Source organism: Netta rufina (genome assembly GCF_964035555.1).
Source record: "Netta rufina genome assembly, chromosome: 19".
NCBI classification, from domain to species: Eukaryota; Metazoa; Chordata; class Aves; order Anseriformes; family Anatidae; genus Netta; species Netta rufina.
Window position 1 is genome coordinate 10,673,049 of NC_140143.1, and position 22,096 is coordinate 10,695,144.

The 22,096-nt window shown below is 53.4% G+C and overlaps 1 protein-coding gene across 1 annotated transcript in view; it reads right to left on the reverse strand.

Moving 5' to 3' along the window:
- NTN1 (netrin 1) overlaps positions 1 to 22,096 on the reverse strand; it is a gene marked incomplete at its 5' end in the record, with an annotated part of 81,810 nt that overhangs the window by 21,540 nt on the left and 38,174 nt on the right. Inside the window, 2 exons of the mRNA XM_084298374.1 lie at positions 1,227 to 1,376; positions 14,861 to 15,049. Of these exons, the coding sequence (XP_084154500.1) occupies positions 1,227 to 1,376; positions 14,861 to 15,049 (339 nt within the window). The remainder of the gene's footprint in view (positions 1 to 1,226; positions 1,377 to 14,860; positions 15,050 to 22,096) is intronic.

Consider the following 22,096-nt stretch of genomic DNA (forward strand, 5'->3'; position numbering starts at 1 on the left):
GATCGTGTTGAAATTCTGCGTCTGTCTTCATTTAGTGCAGCAAATCCCAGGGGAGGTGATGCAAGGAACAATTTACCCTCTGATTTACCATGGCCCTGGGGAATGATGGATGATAAACCTTTGCGCATACTTGCTGCAAAGCATACCGGAGCCATGACTGTAGCATCTTGGGGAAACAAGCATCTGGTTTGAGCTCTTGCCGTCCCATTGCGACATGGGGAAGAATGAGCCTCAAGTGACCAAAAACCACCCTGGAATGTATGTTTTCTTCCATGGGAGAAGGTGGAGAAAGGGTGCCTGCCCCCTAATTTGGCAAGGGCAGGCACTGGGAGTGGGCAGCAGACTGTAGGATCCAACAAAGACTTGATTCTTTCAACCTTCACCTTTCTTTTCCCATTTTTCCCCTATTTTTAGCAGCAGGGAGGCAGCCTCGAGGGGAGCAGCCCTCCTCCCCAGCCTGCCCCGGGCACTGCCATTTTGGTGTCTGCTGTTAGGGCAGGTGGGGAGGTCTCTGGCAAGGTGAGTGAGCACCAAATGATCCAACAGCAGCAAACCCAGGAGGCTCCGTAGAGAAGCACGGGGTGAAACCACACCTTGCCCAGGCATCGGTCAAAAGGGATCGAGTGGGAATGTGGCTCTTGGCAGAGCAAACACTGCAGTGCCTTTGGGAGCCGTACCTGGAGCTTGCTGCTGTTAAGAGCAGAGGCTGACGGCACACTTGGGAAGGCAAACCCAAAAGCAGACCATGTGGTGAGCCAGCCCACGTTTCTGTGTGCATTGTGTGTTGATGGTCGCCTTTAGCAATCCAGGTGCTAAAATCCAGCAGCACAATCGGGCTGTGCTGCTCTGATGGCAGCTCCATCGCACCAGCAGCTCTTTTGATTTGAGCTCTGTGCCAGTGCAGCCTGGCGTTTGAAGAGAAAAATCTGCGTGTAGCAATTTGCCTGAGCACCCAGACCCCATGCTGTACCCCGAGGCAGAATCACGGCTTGAGGAAATCGGGCTGTAGCTGCCCTCACACAACACAGCTCCTCGACACGAGGGGTTTGGTTTTGGCACTGTGCCCCACAGCTGGTGATGTGTGGGGGCACCGGCAGCTCCATCCCCCAGCCCCAGCCATCAGCACGTATGCAGGAGGGTTAGTGGCTGCCTTGGCTGAGCTTGTGCATGTTGTGCTAAGGGTTAATCTCTCTCATCTACAGACATCGAAAGCGCGATCCACCTACTTATGCAGGGGGCAATGGGAGAGCGGCTTTGCTGGTAGCCCTTGGCGCATCGGTTGCAGGTGATGCCGGTGACGCCGTCCTTACAGGGACATTGGCCCGTGGTTTGGTTACAGGTTTGGCCGGCGGCGCCCACGGGATGGCAATCACACTCTGCGGGGGGAACACATAAAAGGAGGGTGAGGGCACGAGGAGAGCAGAGGTGGTGAGGCGGCGCGGCTCCACCGGCAGCATTTGGGTGTCCTGTGAACATCTCGTCCAGCCAGGGACCGCACCGACCTGAAACAGAGGTGGAGTTTGGCACAGGAGCAGCGGGGACCAGGGGGGACGTCTCACACACTGCGGGTGCTCTGTGCTCCGTGGAGCTGGGGAGCAGCGCGGGGGGCCTGAGGTCCTGCTCTGGGGCACCCACCCGTGGGCACTGCACTGCCTGGGTGCTGGGATGGGGAAGGGCTGCAGGGCTCGAGGAGGAGCCGTGGGGCAACATCGCTGGGGCAGATCCTAACCCTAACCCGAACCCTGACCTCCCCGGCTCCCCGGAGCACTGTCAGGGTTGTAGGGAAGGGGCACAAAACCAAGGAGTGTTTCATCACCCCTTCAGCACATGAGTTCTCGGGTGGAAATAATTGCTTTCAATGACTTTGGGAATTCATTTCACGTGAAATTAAAAAAAAAAAAAAACACACACACACAAAAAACTCCTTTCAGTGCTTTTGCTCAAGCCCTTCCCCACTGAGCAGCATCCCAGGCAGCTGGCACTGCGGGCGCAGGAAGGAAATGCCCTTGTGGGTGCAGGCAGCCTGAGGACCTGCTGTTCCCGGCCAGATGGATGGAAGCTTGACGGCAGAGCTGGGCAGATGTGAAGGGTTTGGCAGGGGATGTAAATACTGCACTTGAAATCATTCACCAGCTCATTTCCCACAGTGGGACTTACCGGCGCAGCTGTTGGTTAAAAAAAAAAAAAGCCAAAAAAAAAAAAAAGAGAAAAAGCATCGGGGCTTGTTATCATCACTGCTCCAAAAGGATTATGGCCTCGCACATTTGTTAACAGCCCTGGTTTCTAAGAGCTGTGAGCGCCGTGCCAGACTGCGGTCTGCCCCTGCTGAGCTGTGGCAGGCAGAGGCAGGAAAGCTTCCTTCTCTCGTGCACATCCTCGGGACAGAGCCAGCCAAAGCCCTGCCTGGGGAGCACGGATCCTGCCCGCCTCGTGCCCCTCGGGACGCTGCCTGCCAGAAGGGGGGCTTGGGGGAAAGACCCTGCCCCACTGCCCAGAGCCTGGAGGGGGCTGCTCTGGGGGTCGGGAACCAGCCCGGGTGCCCCAGAGGCTGGGCTTTGCTCTCAAACACTCCCAAACCCCCCAGGCTGAGGCTGTCACTCCCACGAGGGACGCTGCGATGATTCCTGCTTTGTTCTGCCACCTCCTGGCTCTGAGACACCCCAAATCTGTGTCCCCAAATTGTTTGGGGACAGCCCACATCCATTTGGGCAGGGTTTGCAGGTTCCCATGCTCCTCCCTCCCCCCCAAGCTGGACCTTCCTCCACCCCAGCTCCAGTTTGCCCCAGTTTGACATCTGGGGTTTGGATGCTGCCTGGGGCTCTCTGCCCAGGATGTCCCCTTGTTCCTGCACAGGACAGAAAAAGGCTAAGTCTTGCCAAAATATGATGATTTTTCAAGGGAAAGAAAAAAAAAAAAAAAAAAGCTTTTACTTCTTTTTCCCTTTCCCGACCACTTCTGATTTGGGGATTTTGGCTAAAACTTGCTCTGCCCCCAGACCTCTGGGAACCAGCTGCTTGCAGACCTGCCTGGAGCAAAAAAAAAAAAAAACCTTAATTTTCTATCCAATCTAGTTTTGATTGGAAATATTTTAACAGCTCTATTTTAAGGTTAAACCAGCAAGGCTGGTGACAAGCACAGGGACCTTCAGGTGGGGAACCTGCTCTCAGCAGCCACACAGGATGGCTCCAGTACTGCCAGGGGAGACAGAATAAAATTACATCAAGGATGGACAAAAAGCAGCAGGGTGGAAAAGCGTGAACGTGGAGCAGAGAGGCAGGAGTTAACACGAAAATAAGCAAATCAGGGAAGGGTTACACAAGAAGAGGCAAAGGGCAGGAGGAGCGGGAGGAACATGCCTCATGTTTCAGGCGTCCCCGCTGGGGCTGCGTGTGCTGCTTTCAGCAGCGCCTGCAAACCCCCATCCTGTGAGTAATCCTCCCCCGTGCGAGCGGATCCTGTGGGTTTCGGTGGGACCGCTTGGACGAGAGAGGGGAAAAAGGGAAAAAAGGGAAAACAGTTTAAAAGGGAATGAAAAGGAAAAGGGAAAAAAAAAAGGAAAAGAGAAAGAAAGGTAAAGGGAAAATAAGGAAAAGAGAAAATAACGAAAAAGAGAAAATAAAGAAACAGGAAAATGAAAAAAAAAATGAAAAAAAAGAAAAGGGAAAAAAAAAAAGAAAAGGAAAAAGGGAAAAAAGAGAAAAGGAAAAAAGCCTTTGTGATGAGTAAGATTTGCAGAATGGCGTGTGTGGAGGATGGTCTGCAGAGCATGGGGAGCTGCTTGGGTCCCTCAGACCCCACGGCGATGCTGCTGTCCCTGACCCACTGCTCCTGGGGCTGCCGGCCCCCTGTGCCTGCCCGGGGCTCTGCGGTGGCCGTGTCCCCACAGGATGGCCACGTGCAGTGACCGAGGGGATGAGGGTGGAGTGGAGGCCGCCTGCCCCTGCTGCTTCTCCCAGTAGAGGGGCGGATCAGCCCTGTGCATCGCCCTGGAGCGGGGAGGTGGGAAGGGGCCCAAGCAGCATCTCCAGATGTGCGATCCCTGTCCCCCAGGAACAGAGCCAGTGCCAGCAATTAGGAGCAATTAAACACAATTTGCAGTTCTCTGGTCAGTGCAAACACTGCAGCCAGCAGTTACAGGCTCTTCTCCTTCCCGGCGTGGCTGGGCTGCTGGCGGCTGATGCTGGCTTGTCTGGTGCAGCTCAGATTCCTCTGTGTCCCAGCCCCAAAGTGAAGAAAGACTGCACGAGAATCACGAGGGGAGGTGATCAGGGCAAGCACCTTTCTGGTTTCCTCATCACCTTCCTGTTATCAGCGTTCTGGGTCATGAAGCATGTTTTCATGCCTGGACTCCCCAGCGTGCATCACCCACCAACATCAGCGGTCCCCAGCGCTGAGTGGAGCCAAGAGCAGGAGGCACAGGAGCAGGGACAAGCTCACTAATCATTGCAGGAAGGTGCCTGGATATTGTTAGGGATAGCAAATGGGGCAACAGAGGGCTTCTGCCCTCTGAGATGGTGCCTTGCTTGGAGAATCACTGCAGTGGAGGTGCAGGGCCGCTGGGAGGGGAGCGCCCTGGGTGGCTGCACCCCAGGTCCAGCAGCACGGACAAGGATGGTGACTGCCACAGTTTAGTTGCTCTTTCAGGAAGTCTTTGAGAAAAAGCTTTGGCAAGTATCCGTGGCAGAGCTGACTGGGAATTACCGGTGAGAAATGAAGTTCTCCCATGCTCAAGGCTGTGGCGCAGACAAGGAGCAGATGGCGAGGCTTAAAGGGGGAATGAGGGAGCAGTGGGGGTGCCTCTGCCCACAAAAGCTGGTTTCTTTTATATGATAGCCCAGGCCTGGAAAGCAAGAAGCTGACTCCATGTCTGTGTGACCAGTTTCAGATTGGCTAGCCCAGAGGTGAGCAGACCATGTAGGGTTTGTCTGGGACCTGCCCAAAGTGCCCCAGTGGGTGCGGGGGCAGCGGATAAACCCCAGCATGCGGAAGGATGCACAAGGGGAAGGAGCGCTGAAGGGTCCTGATCAGCTGTAACCACTCCAGGAACAGACCCAGGCGTCAATGAAACATCTGGCTGATTGCAACGGAGCTCGGAAGAGCAACGAGATAGCAGGTTGTGTTCTGAAAGGGGGAGAGAGCGACACTGAATATCGTATCATGACACTACAGAAATCAATAGCAGGCCCTCAGCTGGGAGCCCGCGGTGAAAGGCAAGGAGAAGCACCCATCGGAGGGCGACGGAGAAGATTAGCAAAGCCCTGCCAAGAGACGGTGGAGGGGTGCCAAGGAACGCGCCGCGCCGAGGAGGTCAGACAGGTGCTCCTCTCCTCTGCTCCTCCAGCCCCGGGAACAAAGGGACATTCAGCGCGCTCAAAAGGCAACCTTTTTCAGCGATAAAAGGAAATGCTTCTTTGCACTGCACGTAATTAACTCGTAGGGCTCGTGCTACGAGACACCATGGCAAAGACCCAACAGGATTAGATGGGCCCGTGAATGAGAACATCTGTAGTTACATTAGCTGGGATTAATATATATACGGATATAAGCACTCCGAGCCAGCTACTAACTGCCTGCAGTTAGGAAGAGATTTCCCCTGGGGGCATGCTGTTGCAAAACTGCCTGTTGTAGAGGTTTGTATCTTTGCCTGATGCTTCCAGGACAAGGCACAAAACTGCAAGACAGGCCATCCTCTGTCAGAGCATGGGCAACGGTGTGACTTGGGGCTTTGGATGCTTTGGGGCTAAGAAAATCAGCAGGCAATACTTAGGACTGTGCATGAAAGGATGCAAACTACCCTGAAAAAGTGTTTGGACTTGTTGGGATGTCTCCGGCCCACCAAAGGTGGGCACGTAGCATGACAAAAATGCAAATATTTTTCCACCCCTGAGTTTTGGTCAGAGGCATTCCCAGGTGCTAATCTTCCCCCACACACGTGCATCGAAAGGTAAACAGAGGCATAAATCTCCGGGCTTAGCTCTCCTCAGGTGTGACCGGTTGTGAGAAGGTACCTGAAAGGACCCGCATTTTTGGAGAATTAGCATCTTCCTGTTTTTGAGGAAGCCCTGGCCTTGGGAGGTTTTCAGAACGATGAAAAGCCCGTTTGACCGAAGAACAGAGAGAGGCGTGATTTCGGGGATTGTCCAGATTTCCCCTCGTCATGCTGTCTGCAATGATAACATACCTCGCAGTGTTGCCAGATTTCAAAGCCCCAAATGTGGCTGCTTTGCACTGCGCTGCACAAGGAGCAGTAAAACAGTGAATGAACTAAACTGGAAAAACCTTCCTTCCTCGGACTGGCCATCGGCTGGGGCTCTGGTTCACGGAATGAGCCTTCTTCAGGAAATCACTCAGGTTTAAGTATGAATTGAAGCCCCATGTAGCCAATGTGCCTCAGGTACATGTTTATATTTAAACATGCTTTTAAGCGCTTTTCCAGAATCGTGGCCAAAATTGCCTCCCTTTGGTTGCTTTCTGTCTTCTCTCCAAAGACTCCGACTAGAATAAAAAAAAATGTGGCTACAGAAGTTTTCTGCTGGGAAAAAAAAAAAAAATCACCAAAGTGAAGCTTCACCTGTGGATGTTTTGACTCCAACAATATTTTAAACAGCAAATCAGCAACTTCTATTTGCCTGTTGCTTCAAGCAAGCAGCCCGCACCCTCCCGATGCAGTAAATGTATTTCTCTTCGCCTGCTGTTTTAGCATTTAGAGGTAGGGTTCAGACAGCACTAAGCAAACAAGCTGTTGTGTAGCCACACACTTGCTTTTTCCTGCTCCTGCATCTTCGGCAGCCCGGGTGTTGGGATCCCGATTCCAGCAGAAGTCCTGCAGGCAGTCTGGCGGCACCTCCACCAGGGTTGGCACGGCCAGCAAGTCCCACAGATTTATGCCGTCAGCAAGAAAAATCTGTGGCATCTAATGTGTCCCACACAGCCTGGCCTCGTCCCTCCCCAGGCAGTTTGCTAACAAGAAGCAGAGGTTGAAACATGCTTGTGTTAACTCTGAACCCTAACGATGGCTTTAAATATTAACTCTTAACTCCTTTGCAATGAGATCGTTGGCTTGCCTGCAGTATTGTGAGCTGGATTTAGCTCTCCAAAGGATCATGTTCATGCAGCGTGTCCCTCAGCACATTCTCTAGGAGATTTAAAGGTTTTCTCACCAGCAGAAAATGAATTCCCTCTTTTATCAGGCAAAGACAAATAATCTCTTGGCATTTCACAGCGTCCGTCCTCCTGCACAGCTTCTCAGGGCTCTCCCATTTCCTCCTCCTGAGCTGGCACTCAGGGAAGCCAAGGGCACAGGCACCCTGCAGTTTGGGCCAAATTTCACAGATTAGACCTGGTCTTTGTCCCCTCTGCACCAGGGAACAGGTGGGGCCCCCAGTGCCTCTGCTGAGTGAGAGTCACTACTAATCTGGGGTGGGGGCTCTGAGCAGCAGCAATAAATCCACGTTTTGGGCAGGCATTAGTGATACAGACAGTGATTATCACTGCACCTTCCAGAATGCTGGAAACGCCTCTTGTTAAGACCTGCTGGAGATTCCCTCTCATCTTTGAGCTCCACCGTTCGGGTGTGTCTTGAAGCAATCACTGAAGAGCCCTTGGGGACACTGAGACCTCCAGAGACGCCTCCTTCTCCTGGTTTTGCTGATAGAGCCTGATGTTTGTTTGTTTGTTTGTTTGTTTGTTTTGCGTGCAGGTGTGGGCAGGCAGAGCAGGCACAAAGACATGTCCTCGTGGCTCTAAAGCAACATAAGGCTCAACCTGCTCTGAGGGGAGAAATTGCTTCTTGCACAGATCTGGGGCTGCTTGCAGAAAAAAAAAAGGAAAAAAAAGAAAAAGAAAAAAAATGAGCAGATTGGAAAATACTTTCATTGAGGGGGGAAAGAAAAAGTCAAACATTTTCTCCTCCTGATGCATTTTTAGGCTGGCTCCTGAGGAAATGAGGTTCCTGCGGGCGTATTCTCCCACTAATAATATTTCAATCAAATCTGGCAGCACAGCCAGTCTCGGGGCTGATGAGCTTGCCACAAGCCTGACAAAATGAGGTGGGAGGGAGCGGGGAGCCCAGAGAGCAGCTCTGCATGGGGGGGCACCTGGCTGGACACTGAAGCCCCTGGGGGGGAGTGAAAGAACGCAATGAGAGCTCCTGGGAGCAGCTGTCTTGTGACGCCCTGAGAGGTGCAGGTTTAACTGGGCAATGTCTTCCTTCTTCTAAGGAGGAAAAGGCGCCGGTTTTCAGTACGGTTCAAGTCAGAACTGGGCATGCTACAGGAGCTGGGCTGAGCTTCCTTTTGACATCAGACTGGGGGATTTTGGACTCTCTAGAACTGATCTGAAGCAGGAAATCAATTCAGATATTTGAAAATATTTATGGGTAGGCAAATTATTGCTTTTCTTTCCTCTGTCTCAGAGATATGCAAAGGTCTAGCTGTGCAAATGAATTTAGCAACTTTGGCTCTTCCAGTCCTCCAAGTCTCTTGCGGAGACCCAGGACCCAGCCCCAAGCTCCAAGTCCTCCAAAGACCTGGGCAGGGAGGTCTCTGGGCTGCCCTGGGGGGCTCGAGGGTGCACTGGGGACCCCTGGCCAAACTCCCCAAGCTCTCAGCACCCAGAGAGCATCCTGCGCCATCTCTGCCAACCCAGCTGGTGCCAGTATCTTCTGCTGTGGAGTTTGCTCCTTCTGGGGGCTCTTTTCTGGCTCTTCCATCTTACCCACTGAGGGGGGGTCCAGGTACCTCCCTGGTGTTGCCACAGGGCTGGGGTGTGCAGCAGGGGCTGGGGTGGGAGCGGTAGGTGCAGCTCTCGGCTCCCCTGCAGCCTGAAGTCAGCCGCAGCACAAGGGAACTTTTGGCACTGAAGTGATTTTGCTCTGCTGCTGTCACCAGGCATAGACAAACCCCTCTCTTTCTTCTTTTCCTCTCTCATTTTTTGCTCACTAAGTTCCTAGGGCAATCTCTGGAGGCCACTGAAGAGCAGAGCCCTGTCTCGCCCCCAGCACCTGGCGAGGGGTCCCCATGGACCCCCTGTACTCGTTGATCCCAGCATCAGTCCCTGACCACTTAAAACACATTCTGCTGAAAGCAAATGTCTGTCTAGATGCTGCTGTAATTCAGGAGGTTGTTCCAGCTGAAGAAAGTCAGCGATGAAGTTGCTGGAAAGAGCTGAGAGCAGGATTCCCTGTCCCGGTTAACTTGCAAGGAAAGGCAGAACGAGCCTCAGTACCAGCGAGCTCACCAGTGGCTGCACGCCTGGCACAGGAACGGGACCTTTGTGGTCCCCAAATGTGCACCCCAGTGCACAGCTCCATCCCTGTGGGGGTGGAGCCGCCCTGTGCTGGGGAAGGAGCTGTGAGTGTTCCTCCTGATGCCCTCACAGGCCGGAGTTAATTAGAAAGTGCTCGAGTCCTTGAGGGAGAGCAGGGCTGAAGGCGCCGGGTGGAGCCTGCCTGGCTTGGAACAACCCAGAGGTGTCCCCATCACCTCCTGGAGCTGCAGGAACAGTCACTGCTGCCCCACAGCAAGCACTGCTCCTTTGGAAGTGGCTGCTTAATTTGGTGTAGCTGCTTGCATGTCGCTACAATCCTGTGGGTTTAATAGCTGGCACGGCCAGGAAGAGGTGTGGCATTGGGCATCAACTTCTATAAAAAAAGAGAACCCCTCCTTTTCCATGTTTTCACTCTACTGTCTCAAAGTAATTTCAGAGTTTCTGTAATAAACACGTCCCTTCTGCAGTCTAGGACCAGCTGAAGTGGGTGAATGGTCCCCACGTGCCGTGGTAGGGGTGGCACTTGGGGGCAGTGGCACTCAGGGCTCCTGCAGTGCTCCAGGACACCTCCACACTAGTGCCTGAGACGGCTTAAACAGCATTTTTGTACACTTCCTCCGAGTGGTTTGTGTCTGCCTGGGGCTGCTGCTGACAAGTTGTAGATGCAGAAAGCACAAACCAGAGCTCAGCACTTGGAATGGGATCAATATAAGGAACCACGGGGCCTCTGGGAGGAGGGTGTCAGGCTAAGGAGCGCCGTACAGGATCACAGCTAGAAGGCTGCTCATCCAGCCTCAGCAGAGCTTGCCTCGTGGAGGAATTAAAGGCTGTGTTTGGCAGATCATTGCCCTGGAAGCTGCAGCTTTCTCCAGGGATGTGACTTCTCAGAGGTGACCAAGCCCTGGTGCAAGAACTCGAAGCAAGCCCTGCTGACACAAGGCACATCTCCCATTTCCCTGGTGGTTCCAGCTGGTCTTCAGGGAGGAAAGAAACGACAAGAGGAAGGGAAGAAAGCTGGAAAACTGAAGACAACTCCCTGGGGAGCAGGGGTGTGTTCACAGAAAGTCTCGCTTTGGGCTTGGGCCTGGGAAACCATGAACAAGGTGGGATCAATGAGAGGCTGCCTGTGGGGCAGGAAGCACCTCTCGTAGGATGCACCCCCTGCCCTGAGGTAGACACCAAGGAGGTGAGGGGGGAGCCTGTGGGACCTGTCCAGCAGAGGGGACTCACTGTGGATAAGGAAGGGCCTGGGCCAGGAGTCCTGCCAGGAGCTCCCACCGATGGCCTCGGGCATCCCATTGCCTCTGGGAGGTGCCAGCTGCGAGGTGTCCAACCGCAGCCCTGCGGGTCGGCCACTGTGGTGGCAGGGGACATCTCCAAGGCCAGAGGGTCCTCTTGGCCACCAAAGCCTGCAGAGATGCACCACAGGCACGGCATTGCAAGGAAGAGAAGCCCGGGCTGCTCCTCCCGACCCACAGTGGGCCACGGCTGCAGGGACACCAGCGCGGCGCTGGCAGCGAGCCCGTCCTCAACCCCGGGCTTTGCCCCAGCTGCTTCGTGCACCCCAACATCTCGCTGGGGCTCGGCAGGAGGCTCATCTCCCCCGGCTTCGGCCACGTAGAGATGAGCTCCGTGCTCTAAGCTGGTCACGCAGCTCCCTCTATAGTCAGTGGAGAGAGACGGGGGACCCGTCCCTCTGTCCCTGTCACCGGGGGCTCTGCTCTCCCCTCCCGTGGCACAGGAGCCGGAGGGGTTCAGCTGGGCCAGAGCCCCCCGAATGCCTGCAGCCAGCCGGGGACACAACCTGCCCCTGCACACCTAGGACCAGAGGCTGAGCCCATGGGAACAGCGATCGTTGCCTCTCTGCTTGCCCCCAAACCACCTCCAAAAAGCAAACCCCAAATCCTCGAGCAGCGGGCTGGGAGCACGCACCCGCAGATGCCAAGGCAGATGGACAGCACTGGCAGGCCGATGGCAGGAGGGCTCCAGGTGCCAAACCTGGCCCCTCCACCCGGCTGTGCGCTGGCAGCCTTGGCACAATGCTTGTAATGCCCCTCCTTTGTCATCTTTTACTCAAAAAGCGTGCAAATCCTTTCTCCAGGGCACGGGGCTGTTTTATGGCTGGGCTATAAAACCCTGAGGAATTTCTCTCCTGATAGAGTGACATTAATGCCAATAAACTGACAAATATCGTGGGTGAATTTAATGACCAGAGCTAACTCCAGGGCACTGGTTTGCAGCAGCCCATGGTGGAGAGGAGCGGGCAGAGGCTTGCAGGAGCCAGAGGTGGGGTTTCGCTTGCGGCATCGTTTGGAGCAGAGGAGAGCACAAGAAACGGGAAGCGCAGGTTGGGCGCTCTGGGAGCTGTTCACACTCTTGCAAAAATCATTGAGAAGGGAGGAAAAATTCACACTTGTTCAGAGCTTTGAAAAGATGAATATTTGAGATTTCTTACATGTGGGTTTTTGTTGCTAAAAGGGCAGTGTGGCAGGGTTTTGCTTCGTGCACTATCCCTGCTCCAGCTGTCATCGACTCCTTCCCATGTGGTTTGCAGGCTTCATGCCATGATCTGCCTGTTGCATGGCTCTGGGACATGGCATCTCCGATCACCGCAACTTGGCTTTTTTTTTTCTCCCCTCAGAAAGTAACTGAAAGCTAGCACGCAGGCGAGAAACGTAGCATAGCTGCACAACTCTGCGGTTAGCTACTGCTGGGTTAGAAATCACCCCTAGAGGCAAACTCTTATGATTTTACCTGTGCTGGTAGGACAGCTTCAGATCTTTAGAATATATTTTGCACAAGTGAGGGCAAAGGTGTTACACGTTTGGCTGTTGGAAAAGCTGCCAACACTCAGCCTGGGCACTGCCCAGCTTTGCTTTCTGCTCACATTTCATTTCATTGCCATGTCCTGCAGATGTGCAAAAATCAGTGGCATTTTCTTTTTATCCAAGTTAAAAAAAAAAAAAAAAGAAAAAAGAAAAAAGAAAAAAGAAAAAGAAAAACAAAAAAGAAAAACACAGACATCATGCAAACATTTCTGCAACATGATATTTTTGCATAAATACATCACCGGAACCAGGCACTACAAACACCATTTAAAATAACACAACTTTTCCTCTACGGTTTCCTGACGTGTGACATGAGATGCGTTACGGATGGAGATACAGAACCTAGCGCATTGGATGGGGTGAGAGATGAGACACGCAGGGGAGAGGAAGGCGGGCTGGATGTGTCTGTTAGGCTGAATGAATGAGGCTGAATTAACACAAACCGTCTCCAGCAGCTCGTTCATGGAACATTTGCTGGGAGTTTGCCCGAGCTCACGCACACTTGCAGGGTGGTTAAAACGTGCTGCATGCTCCCCTGGCAGGTCCCTGCCCGTTATATGCACTGCTTTAAATGTGTTACACGTGAAACATGAACGGAGCGATGTGATGGTTGAAAGAATCAAGTCTTATGGAGAAAACATGATGTGCTGTGTGAGATGCAGCGGCAGGCAGGGAGATGGCAGATGCTGCAGGACAGTTAATTCCTTAATTCTAAACACATTGGGTCAAGAGGAGGCTCTGGGAGAGCTTTGCCCATCGGCAGATGGCTTGGTGAGATGATAAATTAATATTGTTATTGATGGAGAAATGGCTGAAGTTGTTAGATGGCATTTGTGTTTTGCTTGTTTGTTTTAAATGCTCATTTTTACCAATTATTTCAGAACATTCACTGAATCGGGGACACAAAACAGGGGGAACATAAAACACGCTGTGCCATAAACAGGGCTCAGGAAAAGCCGGTGTTCAAAGGAATGCCTTTGCTGTAGGAAACTTCATTTCGCCTGCTTTTGTATAGGACGGTGGATTATGCCAACAATAAACCATTCCAACTGCTGTGAAATCGTGCTAATAGCCTGCGAGTCGGGGAGCTGCTCATGCACCGGCATATTTATTACAAACCTTTGTATCTGGTGGCTCCAATAGCCACATTTTTGTTATAACCTGTGGGGGGTTTGGAGAAGCATTTAAATGTGGCGATCTCAAGTTTCAAGAGCAGGAGCAGTTGAGAAGGCAGGGGAAGGGGAGAAGAACAATTGCAGAGGGTGTTCGAGGAGCAGATGAGCCCGCGTCTGGGAAGCGTGGGCTTAAAGCAGTGCAAAGCGCCTGGCGGAGGCTGGTGGGGCTCTGCCCGGCTGCCAGGGGAAACTGAGGCAGGTGTGGGGTGCTGTGGGTTGGGGAATGGGAAATGCCAGGGCGAGGAAAGCCCTGGGAGACACAGGAGGTGGGTGCCATGGCGGGGCTGCCTTGTGATGGGAGACATGGGGAAGCCAGGGACGGGGAGGGAAAGGGGAAACCCCCAGCGTCCCTGGGGTGGAGGCAGCCGGGGTGAGCTGGGACAACTGGAGCCCTGGGAAGGGTGCTCTTCTTGTAACATGGTGAACGGGGCAGAGCAGAGAGGGGCTGCACCCCAAAAGCAGGCTCAGGGGGAGCACAGGGCACTGGGGCCCAGCACCTCAAATTCCCCCCAGTGCACATCGTGTCTCCTTAGTGGCCATATAATGGGGCAACTCAGAAATCTGTCATTGGAAAAGTTTTTACAAGGTGAAAAAAAGAGGGCAGGGCGGTCTGAAGAACTGATTGCTTTTTCTGCTTTGGCAAAGCATGTCTTTTAAGTGGAAAAGAAAAAAGAAGAAGCAATTTTAATTAAAAAACTGAAAATGCTGAAGACCTGAAGCTTTCCAGCCAAAAATACCCAGTAAGGCCAAAAAGCTTTCCATTTGTTGTTGAAATCAGTGCTTCGAGAGAAAAGAGGTGAAGCTTTCTGCAGGAAAACCTAGCATCTCCTGCTCTGGGTTTGCTTGATCCCTTCAGCAGAGCCACAGGTTTGGGATTTATGCCTCATCCAGCTGAGGGTTAAAAAAGCGTGCTTGCAGGACTTGATCCTATGTAAAGCAACAGAGCTTGGGTAAGGTAGGGGCTGCCGGGGGCACCCACCTGTGTCACAGGGCCACCCCATGCCTTCTGGGGACAGCTGGCATCAGGTGTGCTGGGAATCCCCCTAAAATACACCCTGCAGAGGCTGGGGGACTCGCCACTGCCAAAGAGGAGACCTCAGAAAACCCAGTCTGCTGAGCAAAAAAATAAAATTGTTTCCCATTTTACTGCTCTGGCCTCATCCGGAGGAGAGGAGTGGCTGGTGCATGGGTTTGGTGCTGCCCTGGCTCCCAGGGGTTCAGGGGAGGTGAGTGCTGGTTTGCAGACCCCACGTCTGCCCCACACCTGGGGCTTTGCACGAGTCTGCCCTGATGCACGGGAGCAAGAAAACAGCCCTTGTAACCTGGAAACATCTCAAAAAACTCACCCTCAGCACGGAGGACCTTATATCTCATTATGTTATATCTTGGAGGCTTTATCCTCACTGGGAGGCTGGGGAGACCAGGGGAGCGAGGGCAGGGGACAGGAGCGGGAGAGGAAAATTCATTTTGGTGGCTTGGCTGGGAGAGGAGCAGGAGGAGGTGTGCATAGCAGGAGCGGTGAAAGCAGAAGAGGCAGGAGGAGAAGGGGCCGTGCTGTCCCACCCATTCCTCCCCCCCCAAAAAATGTACCTTTGCAGGCCTTGCGGTGGGAGATGGGCTTGCTGAGGTCGCGGTAGAAGCCCTCCTTGCAGTAGTGGCAGTGCCGGCCGGCCGTGTTGTGCCGGCAGTTGAGGCAGACGCCGCCGCTCTTGCGCCCCGACAGCTTGTACAGCTCCATGTTGAAGCGGCAGCGCCGCGCGTGCAGGTTGCAGTTGCAGGCTGCAGAGGGCACAGAGCGCAGCCCGTCAGCACCCCGGGACCCCCAAACACAAGGGGTCCCCCGGGGGTGCCCACCCCGATGCCAGCCCACACCTCTCCCCGACCGCCACTTTCTGGTGAACCCGGCTTTTTGGAGGGGAAGCCGAGGTCAGCGAGACTTCGTGCTTCACCACCGCGCCTTACAATGAGCCTTCTGCCTCTCCCCGCTCCTCATGTGAATTAAAAGCTCGGCGAGGACAGGGAGCTGGCACGTGTGGCTGGGACACGGCCACGCACAGCTTTGCTGCCGGAGCTCTGCCCTGTGCGAGCCCTGCTCTGCTCCCTCCCCTCGGCTCCTGGCACTGCAGGGCTTTGAGCCATGCAGGGCACGGCCCCCTTTCTTCTCCCCAGCACCCCCTGATCCCAATCCCTCTGCCCCAGGGGTTCCAGCACCCCCATTCCACCCTTCCCCGTGTTCTCATTCACATTCACATCCATCCCAACACACGTGTTTGAGCTCTATGAATCACATAAAAGTCTCATTATCTTATTCCCTGGCTCTCCTTGCCATGTTTGTATGTGGAACACAAGGCTCCGTGGTGTGTGTGCAGCCTAAAACATGTTCACAAGACCTTACCTGCATGCTGCCCATCCCATCCCATCCCATCCCATCCCATCCCATCCCATCCCATCCCATCCCATCCCATCCCATCCCAGCTGCTCAAACACCGCTCCAGCTGGCCGTGCTGTGACCAAGCCTGCTGGGAGATGTCCGATGTCCCCCCCCCCCATGCACCCTAAAGTCAACACGGGCACTACTGTCACAAGGGGCCTTTGCAAAAGGCAACTTGAGGACTTCAAAAGCGTGACCCCTCTCCTGCCACTCCCCAGGGCTGTCACGGGGCCATCAAGAGGCGGTCGCTGGGGCTGTGCGCTTTGCTGAGGGTTTTATAGCTTGTTTTCTTTTCCCTTTGCTTTTATTTGCTCTTCACCCCTGAACAATGCAGCTGTGCAATGCCAGCCCGCAGCTGGGCCCCCCGCTCGGCGTGAAGGTGTCACGGCCCTGGGCTTGTCACCTTCCTTTCCAGCAAAGACATCTTAATCCTTCATTCCTTCCTGTTTACCTTATGGTGCTCGCCCAAGACAAAGGCATGCTGTATTTGTTTAATTATCAAATTTCAGCCCCAAAAATTACAGTGCAGTTCCAGATTGTTTACTGGGAACAATCCCCGGCTAACTCATGATGCAAAACCATAGTGGGGAGCACAACCCTCTGGCCACATCTGCCCAGCAGGACGCAGAACCGTTTCCCTGCTTTTCCCCATGCAACCCAAACTCCTGCAGCTGCCCTGCCAGGGCCTGGCATCACATCCCCACCAGACTCAAATGCCTGCAGAGCTGGAGAAGCAGTTGGATGGTGTGAGGGTGGCCCCCGGGTGCTTTGTGAGCCGTGAGACAGCGCGATTCCCAACGCTGTGGCTTCAAACTGTGGTTTGTGTCCCCGTAGGTGAGCCCCCAGCCTGCGGGGACATTTGCCATCTCCCAGGGCAGGAGAGGAGCAATGGGGTGAGCGGCCCCACAGCTCCTGCGTGCTGAGGGACTCGTGGCTTTGGAGACCCAGCTCAGCCCCAGTTTGCTGATGCAGTGAGCACAGGTAACTGGGCAGTTTGCATCAGAAAGAATCACGGGGGTATGTGCCCTTCCTGCTTAACCTCAGTGCTGTACACGTGGGATCGCAGGCTCTGCCCTGCAGCACACGGGAACGGAGCCATTGGGGAGCGGTGGTGGAGTTCATAGAACACCAACCCTTGATTTGCATCTGGGAGAAGCTGAGATTAAACCCTTCCCGTGGGGCATGCAGGGGCAGGTGGTGGGGTGAGACCGAGGGCTGGTCCTGCTCCGGCAGCAGAAGACTGGCTGAGACGGGGACAGGAGCTGTGACACAAAGGCACAGCATGGGTGTCCTCCGGGCTGTGGCTAACCACCAAGGCACGTTACCAGCACCAGGCGCATCACTTGGCTTGGGCAGAGAAGATATTCACGTCCCTCCATCTGTCCCCCTGCCGCAGGCTAGGAATGTGCAGGCACATCTCTGCCACTGAAAGCCTTGAGACTCTCTTTGGTGCTACAAACCGCAAGATTTACACCCAGCTGAGCAACATGGGGAGGTATTTCTCCAAGGGGTGGCATGGAGACGACCTCCTTTTCCCTCAAAGCCAGCAGGAATTCATGTTTTCCAGAGTGTACAAGCTCACCTCCTGAAACTGGTGCTTGAGGAAAGCTGGCGCTGCTACTCCAGTATTTTGCAAGACTGCATTGGCAAGTCCTTTTCCAAAACCCAAGGCTGAGCCCACCCGGACAGTGAGTGAAAATCTTCGCATTTCTTTGGGTTACTTGATAAACAGAGACGTGTTTGCAAAGCCAGGACACGGAGCTCCTAGGGTTTTCTCAAGGTCTGTGCAAATATTTCGTCTGGTCCCGCCGGGCAGAACTGTGCAGGCAGGCGGCGGAGCGAGCAGGGTGCACAGAGCTGCTCACAGCCTGGGATCAATTTCAGGCTTACAGGGATGCAAAAATCCTATGTCTGGAGGAGGGAAGAAGCTGAACCTCATATGAGGCTGTGGGGGCCACCTCTCTGATACGATTTCTTGGTGAATTTTGTCTCCAGCAGCATGACCTGGGCTGTCCCCTCTTTCCACCTGCCCTCCCAAGACACTGAGGGCATTTGCTGGGCACTGGGCACCTCCTAATCCCATGATTTGCCATCATCCCCACCTCGGGATGCACCTGCTTGTACGGACAGTGGGGCTAAACCCCCAAAGAGACTGCATTTTGTGGAAATAGTTGTCCCTGTGTTATCCCAGAGCAGACAGCGCTGTGCTGGGAGCTCCATCTGTACCCTGATGTGCTCAGAGATGCCCGATGGGAGAGGCTTAGACAGAAGAACCCTCCTCTTTTTTTCCTGACAATAGCACATAGGGATGGAGGAATTAGGGCAATGCAACAAATGGTCCATGCAGGCATCAGAAAGTCCCTGCTGAGGTTGATGGTGGGATCCATCACGCTGGTGCCACAGGCTCGGGGCAAACTGGTGATGGGGGCACAGAGATGCCGAGCTAGGATGGAGACACTCAGGAAAGGAGGCTCCCGCCCAGCCTCCCCTCGCTGAGGGTCCATCGCCCGCTGTGCTGAAGCCTCTTGCCTGGTTTTGAACACGCGTTGGCCTGGCTTTAATTTCCAGCCAATGCTCCTCGGTTCGAATTTCCCTGCTGCAACAAGCGGCTCTTTAGCAACCCATCCTTTCTTTCTATGAACATCTTTGCTGGGTACAATAAAAAATCACCTCCCAGGATCAGCACCACCTCTGCTCCTCATGCTTTGTTTTTCTGTCAGTGGAGAAGATGCTCCAGCTGAAGACCCTGGAGCAAAGCACATGCCAGGTGCCACAAACTCCCCAATGAACATTTCGGTTCCAGTTGCTCAGTGAAGCTCAGCGCTGCTGCCTTCTGCTCCTTTCTTTCTCTTACTTTGCCAAGGACCTCCCCAGCCTTTTGTTCGCTGACTTTATTGTGCACAGATGTACACAGCTTCATCAAAGGGCCTCTACCTGGGCTGCCAGGCTCTGACACCAACAACCAAACGTCCCTGAAATGCAGATGTTCAGAAACCTGGAGGAGCTCGGAGCGGAAAAGGGGAAAGTTGTGGTCTGGGGCCAGTCTAATAAACTACAACGGCAGCAGCATCCCCTCCTTAAATACAGAACCTTGGTAGAAAAACTCTGTCGAAGAAGGTCAAGGCAGGCAGGATTTTCCATTTGGGGGAATGAGAGGAGATATCCGGGTCGGAGGCGCAGGCTGATTGTGGTCCTTTGTGCTGCCACCGCGTCCCCAGGCCCCGTGTCCCTGCGCCCGGCGTCTCCCCGGACGCATTCCTCGCTGCGGTTTTCATTCAGCAATGACAATGCTGCCCTTTCAAAACACCCCACCCTTTCCAAACTTATATTTTGGCAATTTTCAAAATGAAAATTGCTTTTTAAACAAACGAAACCCCCAAAACATTTTGTTTTAATTTTTGTGAACAATAATTCAGGGGAAGGGGGGAAGGGATGGGGGAAGAAAGAAGAAGCCAGGGGCTGAAATTAATCTCTAAATTTGACTTGAATTTATGAATAGCCTCAGTCTCCTTAAAATTGTCCCTTTTCCAGATAATTTTTTTTCTTTCTTTTTTCTTCTTTTTTTTTTTTTTTTTTCTTTTTTTTTTTTTCCCCCAAAAAACTGCTAGCTCAGCCCAAGCCATTATTTGTCTCTTGCAGGATCAAACCTCACGTGCTTCATGCAGCAAGGGCCACCCTGCCTGTGCCTGGGCCCCACACCCCTGGAGACATCTTTGGGGATACTTTTTGGGGGGTCCATATGGATACAAGAATATATACACTTTAACTCCTAGGGAAGGAATATCAGAGATGGAGCAACCCGAGCTGATGGAGACCTGTCTGCTTGCTGGACCAGAAGGTGAGGAGAAAGTCCTATGGATGGAGCCCTCCAGCATCTCAAGCCTTCAAGCCTGATGCTTGGTTTGAGGTTTTGGAGCAGCTGGGGATGAACCTGGAGATGCGGTGGAGCTCCTGCACCATGCTGCGGGGCTGCACCTGGGGAATGAGCCCCAGTGGTGGCCCCACATGTCCCTGGGGGCCTGGATACTGTCCCCACTGGGACAGGGATTTTCCTTCAGTCTTGTTGCATGAAAATGGTAAAGTGTGGAAGGACCCAGCTGTGGTGGCAGTGAAGTCCTCCAGCGTGTGTGGTCCAGGAGCACAGAGCCATCAGGACACATGGCCAAATCCAGCTCCACTGGCAGGGCAGGTGGCCCTGTGCCTCCTGCATGGACCAGTGCTCCGTGCCACACTGAGCCAAACCCTTTGTCTGGGAAAAATCCATTTGTGTGCACTAGGCCTGAGGGAGGAGGAGGATGGGAACTCGGTTTGGTTTGCTAAAGATGATCCAGCAAAGGAGAAACCCAGGGGAGCCTGTGGCTGTGAGGGAGATGCAGGGTCTGTGCCAGGCCCCAGGTTTTCTGACATAAGGCACAAAATGATGGAGGAAAATGTGTGTACTTGCCACAGAAAATGCATCTACAGCTGGCCTCACCCACAAAACCAGAGCCACAAACCCAGCTTGCAGTACAGGCAGGGGAAGAGGAGGGGGGGGGAGCCCTGTCCCTGCTGACGTACCCCAGAGAGAAAGGGACGGGGAACAGAAGACATCTCTATGTGTGGAAAACCCAAGGAATGGCAATTCTGGGGAAACAGCTCTGGAAAAGACGGCTTCAGAGCAACCGAGGAACGCCCAGAAAGCTGCACATCCCAGGGGCCCTCTGCTCCACACACTGCCCAAACCCCCACATGCCCAGGGACCAGGAGGTCCTGGAGCTGTTCCACCCAGCGCGGGTTGTGCAGGGTGCAGCCCCAGCCCGTCACAGCAGCAGGTTTCCTGCCCAAGATTTCCAGATAAGGCCCCTGCTTTCCTTTATATTAAAAACGCCAAGCTCACTGTTTGGGCTTAAAGGTTTGAGACCGGGCGTCTGACTCAGGCTGAATGTTTTTGGACAAGTTCCTGCTAAAATGATTCAGTTGCTAATGAGAAACGAGGCCAGTGAAAAATTGTGCCAATGGCAACAAATTTGGGGATTTCTTTCCTTAAAGAAAATCTATTGCCCTTATATTTGAAGCCAAGGCTTAAAAAGAACAACACTGCTCCCTGGTAGGGATGTGTCTTTTGCTGTCTCTGAGAACTGCTCTAAGATGAACTGCTCCAGCTTGCTTGAATTTGTCATAAGTCACTGAAATCTGAGCAAGTCAAATTTGAATTTGTATAAGTCACTGAAAAAATGGGGGACAATTTTGGTCAAAGTTGGAAGAGATTTGCAACTAAATTCCTGAAGAGCTTATTTCCAGAGGCCAAACCAAGCTCAAGGAGCAGGTAGGAGAAGCAAACATGTCAGAGCCTGATGGATTCAGCCCAGGAGTGTTTGGGGGATTTGCCCTCGGCCAAGCAGAGGGTAGGGGTGAATCAGGCAGGTGCTGCTGCCCATCAGCACCTGTAGCCAGCTCAGAGATTGGCTCTCAAAGTGAGCAGCAGATGGCTTGGCAAAACCCAGAGCCCAGAACCAACGTCTGAAATAGCCGTGGTCACTGGCGTGGGGTTTTGGGAACAAACAGAGAAAGTCTGGAGCTGAACACAGACCAAACCCAAAGGCAGGAAGAACAAGTCCCATCAGATCCACTACAGAAGGTCACTTTGGCAACACTCGCCATCACCAACCTTTCTCCAGTGCCATGGGAGCCAAGCCCTGCCCTACACCCAATGTCCCTTGTGGCCAACCCAGCACGGTGCCTGCCCGTCCCCACAGCAAGGGATCCAGTCCCAGCACCGACAGACACCGCTCGCGACTTAATCTGCAGTGTGAGCCTGTCTGACTGATGCACGGTGTTATTAATTTCAGAGGGGGAGATGTTTTTCATAACTGCTTCCACATTTATTCCTCCCGGACCGGACTGAAGCACCAGGATCTCTGTAGGTATTTCCGGGCTGTCCACGTGGCCCCTCAAGGAGCACCAGGAGGAAGAGCAAGACTTCTCCCTGGGAGATTTACGGCTCTGAGACGTTCAGATTATGAGCCAGATTTTATCAGCCTCTGAGCTGTCGAGGTCTCCCCGTTGCTCACCACCACACGTGGCAAGCAGCTGCTTGCATCCAGCAAGGTCCCACTGATTTGTGTATTCCTGCCCCAAATCCTCGGGGACATCTCCAGTGACCTACAATATCTCCTTCAAAGCAACTGGGCAGCTGACGCTCTATCAACAGGCAAAGAGGATGGATGAGAAACCTGTGGGCCTGTTGTGTTGCATTGAAATGTTGAGACTTCTGGCAGCTTTTCACCCAAGGCATTTTATCCCAAGACAAAAGCAGTCTTACTCAACACAGGATACAAAGCACAAAGCCGAGCCCTGGTGCAGCACACAGGCTTGTACTCCAAGTGCCTGGAAATGTGCTGCAGTTTGCCCTCGCT